At 47.2% G+C, this 13,090-nt stretch overlaps 2 protein-coding genes across 2 annotated transcripts; both read right to left on the reverse strand.

Annotated features, from left to right (window-relative positions):
- Positions 1-3,634: 3,634 nt before the first annotated feature.
- Positions 3,635-4,663, reverse strand: LOC134286097 (uncharacterized). Its single transcript, XM_062847666.1, has one exon. The coding sequence runs from the start codon at positions 4,661-4,663 to the stop codon at positions 3,635-3,637; it is 1,029 nt and encodes a 342-aa protein (XP_062703650.1).
- A 1,678-nt stretch (positions 4,664-6,341) lies between these two features.
- LOC134286098 (uncharacterized) lies at positions 6,342-8,429 on the reverse strand. The gene has a single exon (XM_062847667.1). The coding sequence runs from the start codon at positions 8,427-8,429 to the stop codon at positions 6,342-6,344; it is 2,088 nt and encodes a 695-aa protein (XP_062703651.1).
- Between the last annotated feature and the right edge of the window lie 4,661 nt (positions 8,430-13,090).

Below are 13,090 nucleotides of genomic sequence, written 5' to 3' on the forward strand. Positions count from 1 at the left end.
ACCAGATTACTGTACGCTGCCTTATTTGGCACCACAAATAGGGAATTTGTATCCGGCAAACAATATGTGAAACTGGAAAATCGATGGCAGCCTAACCGCCCGAGCAGTGCTGATTTATTTTTTTTTTTCGTAAATTCTACAAATATATTAGGTCATTTCCCTTGAACCACTAACTGTGCCCTATCAACCAGAGCATCCCAGGAATGGTTGAAATAAACGCATACACTATTTGCATCTTGTTTCATTTTTAATCTTTTGTTGCCTTCTGTTGTTATGACGTGTTTGCTTTCATCACTGATTGGCTAACTAATGTTTCTGTTCTATAATAGTTCTATAATAAATATTTCATACGTAATCCAAACAATCCCACTTTTTGTTGTTGTTTGTTTTTTTTTTGTGAGCATAATTACAGCTGGAAATTAACACATGATGTTTTCTGAATCGCTTATAATGCACTTAAAATACATCGTTGGAAATATTGATCTCCAAAGATGTTTTCTGTGTTGCTTGGGACACCGATATGAAATCGATAAACAAGTGATGTGTGGGCACGTTGTATTCGCGGCATTTCTGCACCACCTGGCGGATGACGAACATCTGCTCCGTTGTAGCGCGTTCATCCATGAATCCAGTCTGATATTTCCCCACGAACTCTCTTGCAATCGGTGATAGACGGCGGCATAAAATTTGAGATAGTACTTTGTAGGCAGCGCTTAGCAGTGTGATAGTTCCCGCAATCCAACTTGTCGCCCTTTTTGTAGATGGGACACACGATACCTTCCATCCACTCCTCCGGTAATGATCCAGTGTAGTGCTCTTACCAGTGCTTCTCCACCGTATTTAAGTAACTCGCTTGGTAGTTGATCTGCTCCAGTGGCTTTGTTACTTTTCATCCGGCTAACCTACTCTTTAATCTCTTGGAGGTTAGGAGCTGGAAATCTTTCGTCCTGCGCCCGTTCTCCTAGATCTGTTACCACTCCACCTTCAGTGCTTGCAACGTCGCCATTGAGGTGCTCATCGTAATGCTGCCGCCACCTCTCGACCACCTCACGCTCGCTCGTGAGAATATTCTCGTGATTATCTCGGCACATGTCGGCTTGTGGCACAAAGCCTCTGCGCGAGCGGTTCAGCTTCTAGTAGAACTTTCGTGTGTCCTTAGTGTCGTATAGCTCTTCTGTCGCTTCGCGATCTCGTTCTTCCTGCTGGCGCTTCTTTATCCGGAAGACTGAGTTCTGCCTGTTCCGCGCCTGTCTATAACGTGCCCCATTCGCCCTGGTACGGTGTTGCAACATCCTCGCCCATTCTTCTCGTTTTTCAACTGTTCACATTCGCCGTCGTAGGGTAAAAGGGTATAATACGCCCCACCGGGGCAGAACGCCCCCCTTCATTTTCTAGCGATTCAAGCGCTTTTTGCATGCGTGATCGATTAGAAATCTTAAATATTGAAGAATAATTGCCATCAAGCTGGTCCGTTAGCGGATTGGTACAGAAAAGCAATGAAAATATCAAAAAGTCTGAAATCGAGGCTTTTGGCGTAATATTTTACCTCTTGTAAGCTGACTTTATTGTAAACGAAGCTGGATCGGTTCGCTTGTATTACTTTGCAACTTTTATGCAGTTAAACACTTGTTGAAAGACCCTTCTAGGATAAGCATGTGGTGGAACTATCCCCTAGGACCGTTTTATCACGGGGCTGGACGTTTTTCTTTTGATGGGGCGTATTGCCCCGTTTGATTTGAAAAGGCAAATTTTGGAACGTTTTCGAAAAACGTTTCAAAGCTTCCCTAGCCAACACTCCCAAGGCAAAGTTTGCATGCAACACTTCAATAACTTTAGTAACAACGATTTGCAGTGAACAATAGATGGAATAAGGCGCCAGTTTCAGATATATTGCCATTTCTGCTTAGGGGGGGCATATTATACCTGTTTACCCTACCAGTCGTTTCTGTGATTCGGAGTCGCGAAGCCTAGTGCTGCAGCCGAGGTACTACCTATGGCGGATCGGATATCCCTCCAGCCATCTTCAAGTGTAGCTGCGCCAAGCTGATCTTCCGTTGGTAGGGCCACTCTATCTGCTGCGCGTAGTCTTGAGCCACTTCTACGTTACGCAGATGCTCGATGTTGAGCCGCGGCGTTCGACTTCGACGCGTGGTGATAACTGTCGAAAGCTTTGAGTTCGGACATTGGTTATATCCGATAAGAATTTACCGTCGATTAGAACGTGGTCGATTTGGTTTTCTGTTTGATGGTCGGGTGATCTCCAGGTGGCTTCGTGGATATTTTTGCGGGGGAAGAAGGTGCTTCGGACTACCATACCACGGGAGGCTGCAAAGTTTACGCATCGCTGGCCGTTATCATTGGATAGGGCGTGCAGGCTGTTTCGCCCGATTACCGGTCTGTACATTTCCTCCCTTCCTACCTGCGCGTTCATGTCGCCGACAACGATTTTCACGTCACGCGGCGAGCAACCATCGTATGTTTGCTCTAACTGCGCGTACAACGCTTCTTTCTCGTCATCAGGTCTCCCTTCGTGTGGGCAGTGGACTTTGATGATGCTGTAGTTGAAGAAACGGCCCTTAACTCTCAACATGCACATCCTTGCGTTGATAGGCTGCCACCCGATCACACGTTGTCGCATCTTGCCCAACACTATAAATCCTGTTCCCAGTTCATTGGTGGTGCCACAGCTTTGGTAGAAGGTAGTTGCTCGATGCCCGCTTTTCCACACTTTCTATCCAGTCCAACAAAGTTCCTGCAACGCCACGATGTCGAAGTTCCCTCTGACAAGCCCGTGCTCAAGAGAGGGGTTTTGGTGGTTAAGCCCCTCTATAGCAAAGTGCAATGTATCTACTAGGCGCCCCTCCGCCTTTTGCAGAAATTGCCCTCTCTTGTCACATTATCTAGGCACGGGCCTGTCCTCTAAAACCTTCTTAACTTTGGCCTTCCACCAAACCAACGTCAAACCCCCCCCCCCCCCCCCGAAGTTTTCTATAAGATTATCACCACATTTTCAACGGAGTCCCATTTTAATAGTCTTCAGAATACGAACAGGATCCTACTTAGGTAATTCCACCGGTATCCATTCGCTCCTCCGTCAGATCTTATAGCAAAGCTCCACTCCACTTCAAATTTTTGAATTAGCAAGCTGTTGGGGAACTTACTGCGGCCGATGAGGGGAAAAGGTAGCGCTGACGTAACTGGGTTTCTGGTTTCTTCCGGATCTATTCCAGAAAAACACTCGCGGAGTCGAAATTAATTAGACTGAATAAACTTTTACACTTTTCACTTTATTTGCGATAATTGAGTTACAACGCGACGAGATAATTTTAACACGTCCGTTTCACGAGTGGTTGAGATCAAGACTGACTTTTACAATTCACAATCTAGCAAATTTTCTATCTACCAAAATGATCGGTTTTGAAAGAGAGGGCTGAGAATGAGTTCTCTAGCGGAAGTTCATCTGATCTAGCTAATACAACAATACAAATTGTCAAACAAATACAAATGGGAAATAATTTTGAATAGGGTTACACATCGATCGGTAATTTTACTAATTTTACTTTAACATGTCGGGCCCCGTTGAAAGGCACTTTCAAACTATACACTAACTATGCTAATGGAGCCGCATGGTGCTTCATCCGTAGGGGGTGGTGGCAGGTGGTGCACTCGGTGAAGATGGAGCGTCTGGTACTTCGTTCGCCTCGGTGCCGCTCTCAACGGGCAGAGGACAAACTTCAGTGATGGCCCGCCGATAGCATCCAGTAGCCGTTCGGACCTGAACGACTCGAACGTGGCCGTCATTGCCGGGGAACACGGCTTCGATCCGACCAAGGGGCCACTTCATTGGCGGAGCCGCTTCCTTCTTGAGCAGCACCATCGTCCCAACCTGGATGTCGAGTTGGACCAACGGCCAATGTTGGCGACTTTGGAGCTGCCCGATGTAGTCGCGAGACCACACCCGCCAGAAATGTTGTACCTTCTGTTGCATGTGCTGGAAAGAGTTGAGGCGATTAACGGGAATATCACTCAAATCAGGTTCAGGGAGAGAGTGTAACGGCTCTCCCACTAAAAAGTGGCCCGGCGTTAGAGCCACCACATCAGCAGGATCAGATGATAAGGGAGTGAGAGGCCGTGAGTTCATTATGCCCTCGATTTGAGTAATGAGAGTCTGGAACTCTTCGATGGTAAGGAGCGTAGTCTTCATGATGCGATAGAGATGATGTTTGAAGATCTTGACGGCGGCCTCCCACAACCCTCCAAAGTGGGGAGAACGCGCTGGGTTGAAGTGGAAGTTGATCCCTGCTTCAGTGCAGCTTTCTGCTAATCCGGTAGAGCGGTGGATAGCATCAAACTGCTGCTTGTGCTCCTGGAGCTGGCGATTTGCCCCAACGAAAGTACGAGCATTATCGCAATACACGTCGGACACGCGACCGCGACGTGAAACGAACCGTTTGAGCGCACTCACGAACGAATCCGACGACAGGCTATAGACCATTTCGATATGGACTGCCTTGGAGGCCATACAGACGAATATCGCGACGAATATTTTTACCGAGTTTCCGCGGCGATTCGGTGGCCGAACGAAAAACGGACCGCAATAGTCCACGCCGGACTTGACGAACGCGCGCGACGGAGTTACCCTTGCTGCTGGCAAAGGGCCCATTATCTGTTCGATTGGTTTCGGCCTACAATGGAAGCAGACCATGCACTTGTTCACTACACGTTTTGCAGCATCTCTTCCTCGGATGACCCAGAACCTCTGTTGGAGTGTAGACAGAAGTTGCTGTGGTCCGGAATGCAAGGTGTCGATGTGGGTTTTTGTGACGATCAAGTTGGTTAGATGGTGTTTTGCGGGAAGTATGATCGGGTATCGGGTATCGAAAGGTGCTTCTAACAATTCTAAGCGGCCATGGACTCTCAGCAGGCCCTCAGAATCTAAAAACGGGTTCAACTTTTTCAAAGGGGATTTGAAACTAAAATGCTTCTTGACTGGACCAGGGTTCTGTTGTAGAAAACGTATTTCGGCAGAAAAACATTCTTCCTGAACTTGTCTGATCAGCCATCTTAGCTAGTCATCCACTTCTTTCGTAGTGAGTGGACCTACGACACGATTTGGAGCGGTCAAGCGAGAGTTTGATACGAACCGCCGTATCCATGCGAAAGTGTGGGTGAGAGGAAGCAACGTCGAATGTTTGTTGATTAGCGGAATTGCCATGGGCACCGAGGTTGTAACTAGCGAAACGGTTTGCCGAACTTCTTCCTCTCTGGCACGAAGGTGGAGTGGAGAAAGCTCGATGATATTCTCTGGCCAACTGTTCCTCTCAGCTGCTAAGAACGGTGGCCCATGCCACCAAATCTGATCGTTGACGACGAGAGAGGCAGGAACTCCACGCGAGGCACGATCTGCTGGGTTCGACTCTGACGGCACATGGCGCCATTCACTCCCACGAGTGAGCCGATGAATTTCAGCGATGCGATTGGAGACGTACACTTTCCAAGACGATGACGATAATGCGATCCAATGAAGCACTATGCTTGAGTCTGACCAGAATGTGGTGGAACAGGACAGTTCGATTGATTTTTTCACGCTATCAGCCAACTGTGCTGCCATCACAGCTGCACACATTTCGAGACGAGGTGTTGATTGTCGTGTTAGGGGGGATACTCTGGACTTCGAGATGAGGAGATTGCAAGCCGATTTTCCACATCTATCGATAGATTTCACATAAAGGCAAAATCCGTATGCTTTGTCGGATGCATCTGCAAAACAATGCAACTCGACGTGGACGAAATTATCGATCAGAACTTTTCTTGGAACTTTTAGGGCGGACAAAGTCTCAATTTCCTTCCTAAACGATTTCCACCAGTCCTGGTACTCCTGCGGCAACACGCTGTCCCAAGTGAACGAATTTGACCAAAGTGACTGCAGAAAGATTTTCGCGGATACAATCACTGATTCCACTAGGCCCATGGGATCGAATAGTCTGGACATCTCTGACAAGGCAATCCGCTTCGTGACCGGTTCTGACGACGAGAGTGTTGGCACCTTAAATCCGAAGCAATCAATTTGAGGGTGCCAGAGTAGACCTAGTGTTTTGACCTATTTGTCAATTTCTAGGTCGTCACGATTGTCCCTGAGATTTTCGGGGATACGAGAGAGAATTTCGGGATCGTTGGAGCTCCATTTTCTCAGAACGAAGCCACCAGATCCGAGTAGTCCTATCAACTGGTCACAACTGTCCATCATGCGGTGCTTGTCGTCATCTCCAGCCAAGCAATCGTCGACATAGAATGAACGTTTCACCAGTCTAACTGCCAACGGGAACTTCTCCTTCTCATCATCAGCAAGTTGGTTCAAAACGCGAGTTGCGAGAAACGGCGCACATGCTGTACCGTAGGTCACAGTGTTGAGTTGGTTGGTAGGCTCTCAGCTCTTGGCTCTGATACTTTCTCCACACAATTTGCTGCAGAGCACGATCGGAGTCGTGTACCCAGGTCTGCCTGTACATTTTTTCGGCGTCGGCGGTGATGACGTACTTGGTCATGCGAAAATTCATACTCGTTGCGAGAAGGGGTGGTTGAACAGTTGGACCTACGTAGCAAATATCGTTGAGCGAGAGATTGTTTGCAGACCGACACGACCCATCAAAAACGACTCGGGTCTTGGTCGTCGTGCTGTCCGGTCGAATGATCGCATGGTGCGGGAGGAAGAAGTGTGGAGTGGACAGATCGGGTTCGACCACTTCCATGTGTCCGAGCGACTCATACTCTTCCATGAACTGACTGTAGTCATTATGCAGCCTTGTATTGGTGAGAAATTTTCTCTCCATTGCTTGGAACCTTCGATGCGCGACTGGTAACGACTCTCCGAGTTCCGACAACATTTCATCACGAATCGGTAACCGAACAACGTACCGACCGTCAGGGGCTCTTGTGTGGGTGCTTCGAAAATGGTCTTCGCAATACTGTTCCTCCAGCGACAATGCTTTCCCTTCCTCAAAACTTTCTACCTCCCAGAATCTTTGCACTGCGGCAGTCAGCTTGTCAATCGTGAGTGCTGCATTACACACGACCGTTTTGATTGGCTCGGTGGTCGCATGATCACCAGCTACAGCGTATCCAAATACTGTTTTGCGTAGTATAGGGAGCTGGGGACCCAAAGAGATTTTATCATCTTCCAATAGTGTGAAGAACCATTGTATGCCAATAATCATATCAATGCCGTGGGGGACGTTAAATTTGGGACCTGCTAATGGGAGGTTTCGAGGTATTATCCAGTTCGAAATGTCCACGTTTGTGGAGGGCAAGATTCGGGTCAAGCTGGGAAGCACTAGGAAGTCGATGCTAGCGCTAAAAGAACCTACTCGAGATGACAGGTTGACCGAAACCGATTGAGAGACATGCTGTACGCTGTTGCCAATTCCGTACACATCGACGTCTGATTTCTCTCGCTTGAGCCGCAATCGTTGAGCGAGATTTTCGGTCACAAAGTTTCGCTCGGATGCTGAATCCAAAAGAGCGCGAGCTAACGAGTAGTTTCCATCAATGTCACGAACCCTAACGTAGGCTGTGAGCATGAAGATCGTAGAGTTCATCCGTTTAGCGAATGTGGACGAGGGGGTGACTGCTGAGCAGCTCATCACCGGCGAAGACCCATGAGCGGAGCCTGACGATGTAACCGACGGGGGAGAAGCGAACGACTTGGTTTGGCCTCCCGACGGCGACGAACCGGGTCTCATTTCCCGAGCGACTACGCGCGACTGATCGGCAGTGCACGCTCGAACCGACGAAGACGACTCGACGACCGGAGCCGATTGTGAAGCATGTTGGGGTTGCGGGGGTGGATTGGACTGACTGTCAACCTGAACAGCCAACGTGGTGGAAGCATTGATATGCAACAAAGTGTGATGGCGCTTGTTGCACGTTCTACAGCTCCCAGATGGACAGTCCTTGACCAAATGCGAGGACCGCAGGCAATTCAAACACAACCCGTACTTTTTGGCCACATTGAAACGCTTTTTCGGTGAAAGCTTCAGAAACTCGTCACACGACGAGAGAAAGTGAGAACCTTTGTGGCACGCAATGCAAGCTTTGGAGCTCTCAGTAGTGAGAGCCGAGTGAGATGACACATGAACTCGAGGGGATCGTGGTTCTGGTTTGCTGGTGGTGTGCGAAGATTGGGAGAGCATCAAAGATTGGAGAACACGGGAACGCCTGTGGATGAACGCAACCAAATCCTTGTAAGTTGGTCGCTGATTGTCGGGTAATTGATTTTCCCATTCCTTTTGTGATGCGGAATCGAGCTTGCTACTGAGAAATTCGACCAAAAAGGAATTCCAGTGATCATCCGGTCCCTCCAATTTGTCAAGCACACCAATGTGCTTCTCGAAGACATCTGCGAGGTCCGAAAGTGCCGACGACGATTCCATTCTCACTGGAGCCATGGACAGTAGAGCGGAGAAATGCTGTTTGATCTTGTTGTCGAACCTTTTCTTTAAGAGGTCCTACGCAATATCATAGTTGGTAGCGGTCACCGCCAGAGACTGCACGAGACGTAGCGCATCTCCCTTCAGTACTGCCTTCAAATACTGGAACTTTTGAATCTCGGAAAGTTGGTGGTTCGAGTGGATGAGTGTGTTGAACAAATCATGAAAATTCATCCACTCGTCAAAATCTCCCTTGAACTCAGGAATTTTGAGCTCAGGAAGGTGGACACCAAGTGCCTGGGTAGGTGGAGCAGGGGGTGGGATATGACCAGCGGATGTGGAAGGTGTGTTATTCAAGGTTAGTTTGCTGTCCAGTGATCCCTTCAACCGATAGTACATATCTTCAAACGTCGCTTTCCCATCCGAAAGCTCTTCAGTTAGCCCATAATCCAATTCAATTTCAGCTTGAACCTCATTAAATTCGGTCCAGAGAGTATCAAGCTATGCAAGACGAAATTTAATTTGAGCATAATCAGTAGCAGGATTATACTTTTCGTTAAACGCTCCGATGAGCTTCGCAGAGCCGAGAATGCTATTGCGACGAATAATCAAACGTTTGCACTCTTTTGTGTTAGGCGTTGCCGGAGCAACCGGATCCTCGTGGTCCGATGTCGCCATTGTTCTTGGTGTTGCTTTAATGCAGTGTGAGTGTGTGTATTTATAAAAGCTAGTCACTCACCTGCTCGTTGGAGTGGTACTTCCCTGTGCTCACTTGGCTGACCTACGACCACGTGTTCGACCGTGACCAAACGATGTGCGTCCAATATCGTCCGGAAAGTGTCCGTTGTTCTGGAACTGCCTGGAAGTCCGACGAAGGGTCCTAATGGGCGTCCAGAGCCCCGAAGTGCGACGATTCCACTCGAATAGTGGGATGACTGGCAGGCGAAACCCACGCTAACCTCCAAAGTCGATTATCCGCAGCCGAAAGTCCCGGGTTTCGGCACCAAACAATGTTGGGGAACTTACTGCGGCCGATGAGGGGAAAAGGTAGCGCTGACGTAACTGGGTTTCTGGTTTCTTCCGGATCTGTTCCAGAAAAACACTCGCGGAGTCGAAATTAATTAGACTGAATAAACTTTTACACTTTTCACTTTATTTGCGATACTTGAGTTACAACGCGACGAGATAATTTTAACACGTCCGTTTCACGAGTGGTTGAGATCAAGACTGACTTTTACAATTCACAATCTAGCAAATTTTCTATCTACCAAAACGATCGGTTTTGAAAGAGAGGGCTGAGAATGAGTTCTCTAGCGGAAGTTCATCTGATCTAGCTAATACAACAATACAAATTGTCAAACAAATACAAATGGGAAATAATTTTGAATAGGGTTACACATCGATCGGTAATTTTACTAATTTTACGTTAACACAAGCCTTTCAACGTCTTATCTGATGGCATGTGTAATTTTTGAATTGAAGTAGTAATTGCATTTAAACTTACCTATTAATTTTATTCTTATGAAGAGCTGCCGTGTACTCTTTTTGTTGTCCTATTGTCATCGACCCGCAAGGAAGCAGTACAAAATCGGTGCTAAAACCCTCCTCCACTTAAAACATTCTGAATTAACCTCACACGGTCCCGCACGTTGTCGGCTGGCCACTACGGCCGACGAAGTTCAGCTGTCCAACTCTTTCGTGCTTTCATCATACGTCTAGTATAATGCTCTCACGACAACCTTCGCCATCCGCTGGCACTCGCGCTGGTAGACGTGAATCCTTCGAAGCAGAATGAAACTCGGAAGCAGAGCGTGGCAAGGAAATAGAATAAATCAATAATTTATGGTTCATGTTTAAAACACATTCACATGCACGGGGCTTTGATGGTTCTTCCTTCCCGTTTCGCTGGGTACTCCTGGGAGGATAGGGAAATGCGAGCGAAGAAGGTGGAAAGCGTCTCATGGTGCAATCCTGAAAATTGGGTAGATCGGTGTAAAATGCGTTACTCTGACATTCTGGGTCTCCGTATAGAGTAAATTGGGCTTTCGATCGCCAATGCGGAGACGGATGGGTTGTTTACCGTTCCAGTCGCTCCTATTATACGCTGCCACCCACTTTACGCCCAGCGCAATTTCTGAGCTATCTTGCATCTAATCCAGCTGATTTTTATAGTGCAGTTAGTGCTTACTATAGACTCATAACATACGAAAACATAACTTTATTGGTTAGAGGACACCATTCGCAAGAAACACGTAAATTCTACCAGAAGCTCAACGCATCCCGCAAAGGCTACGTGCTGCAAGCCGAAGTCTGCAGGGATAAGGATGGGAGCCTCCTGACGGACAAACGTGAGGTGATCGAAAGGTGGAAGCGGCACTTCGACGAGCACCTGAATGGCGAAGAGAATGCAGGCACGGGGGATCGAAGTAGCGAAGGAAATAACTATGTTGGTACAACAGAGGACGGAAACGAACCAACTCCCACGCTGAGGGAAGTTAAGGATGCCATCCACCAGCTCAAAAACAACAAAGCGGCTGGTAAGGACTGTATCGCAGCAGATCTCATCAAGATGGGCCCGGAAAAGTTGGCCACCTGTCTGCACCAGTTAGTAGTCAAGATCTGGAAAACTGAACAGCTTCCGGAGGAGTGGAAGGAAGCGATAATCTGTCCCATCCACAAGAAAGGCGACAAGTTAACATGAGAGAACTTTCGAACGATCACCATTTTGAATGCCGCCAACAAAGTGCTATCCCAGATCATCTTTCGTGTTCTTCCACCTAAAGTAAATAAGTTCGTGGGAAGTTACCAAGCCGGTTTCATCGACGGCCGGTCGACAACGGACCAGATCTTCACAGTTCGGCTAATCCTCCAGAAACCTGTACACCCGCCTGAAACGTGAAGCAGCAAAGGTCGGACTGGTGGTGAATGTGGCTAAGACAAAGTACATGCTGGTTGGTGCGACTGAGCGAGACAGGACAAACCTTGGCGGCAATGTTACGATAGACGGGGATACTATCGAGGTGATAGAAGAATTCGTCTACCTCGGTTCCTTGCTAACGGCTGACAATAACGTGAGCCGTGAAATACGAAGTCACATCATCACCCAAGTAACACACTTGTCACCGAAGAGTCACGGCGGCGCAGGTTTTTGTTGCGCAAAAGTCACTGTGCTTTACTTCTAACAAAATTATGCATACTCGTTAGAAGTAAGTCACAGTGACTTCTGCCAAAAACCTGCGCCGCCGTGACTCTCCTGTGACAAGTGTGTTACTTGTCAATTCAATGATGGCTCTGATAAACTTCTAAGTCAAGTATTCTCATTTCAGCTCACGTCAATGGAAACGTCATGAGTACATATTCGACGAGAAAGGCACTATCACCACTAGGTGGATCAATCCGGGTTTTGCCTTTCTCGTACACCAAAGTGTACTGAAAGGCTATATGTTCATTCAAAAAACAAATTTTCGATAGAAGGCTCGGAGGGTCAAGTCACATATACCAATCAACTTAGTTCGACGAATTGAGATGATGTCTGTATGTGTGTATGTGTGTATGTGTGTATGTATGTCTGTGTACAAAAAAGGTCACTCACTTTTAAGGCACTTCCCATTGGCCGATTTTCGGATTATAGCTCGAGTCGAACCGGAATTTTACCGCATGGCGGACTAAAATCCAAGATGGTGGTTCCAAATTCATGACGGCTCTTTAATGGAGTTTTAGGCTCCAAACCATGCAATGTGGGTATATTTGGTATGGAGAAGATGTGCAATATGGGTATATCTGGTATGGAGAAGATATCTGGAGTCCAAACGTGGCGACCAGAATATCAAAGTTGGCGAAAAAATCCAAGATGGCGGCTCAAAAATCAAGATGGCGGCGTTTAAAGGAGTTTTAGGCCCTAAACCATGCAATGTGGGTATATTTGGTATGAGGAAGATTTCCGGAGTCCAAAAATAGCGGTCAGAATTTCCAATACGGCGGTCTAAAATCCAAGATGGCAATTCCAAATTCAAGATGGCGGTTGTTTAATGTAGTTTATGACCCTAAAACCATGCAATATGGGTATATTTGGTGTGGGGAAAGTGTCCGGAGTTCAAAAATGACGGTCAGAATATCCAAGATGGCGGCCTAGAATCCAAGATGGCGGTACAACATTCAAGATGGAGGTTGTTTAATTGAGTTTAAGGCCCTAAAACCATGCAACATGGGTATGTTTGGTATGGGGAAGATGTTCAGAGTCCAAAAATAGCGACCAGACTATCCAAGACGGCGGTCTAATATTCAAGATGGCGGCAATTTAATGAAGTTTTAGGCCCTAAAACCATGCAATATGGGTATATTTGGTATGAGAAAGATGTCGGAAGTCCAAAAATGGAGACCAGAATATCTAAGATGGCGGTCTAAAATCCAAGTTGGCGACTGAATATGCAAGATGGCTGCTATTCAATGGAGTTTTAGGTCCGAAATCCATGAAATATTAGTATATTTGGTATGGGGAAGATGTCCGGAGTGATGGCGGTTGTTTAATGGAGTTTAAGGCCCTAAAACCATGCAACATGGGTATGTTTGGTATGAGGAAGATGTCCAGAGTCCAAAATGGCAACCAGAATGTCTAAGATGGCGGCTCCGAATTCAAGATGACGGCTATTTAATGTAGTTTATGA

Source organism: Aedes albopictus, chromosome 2, assembly GCF_035046485.1.
Source record: "Aedes albopictus strain Foshan chromosome 2, AalbF5, whole genome shotgun sequence".
Taxonomy (NCBI): domain Eukaryota; kingdom Metazoa; phylum Arthropoda; class Insecta; order Diptera; family Culicidae; genus Aedes; species Aedes albopictus.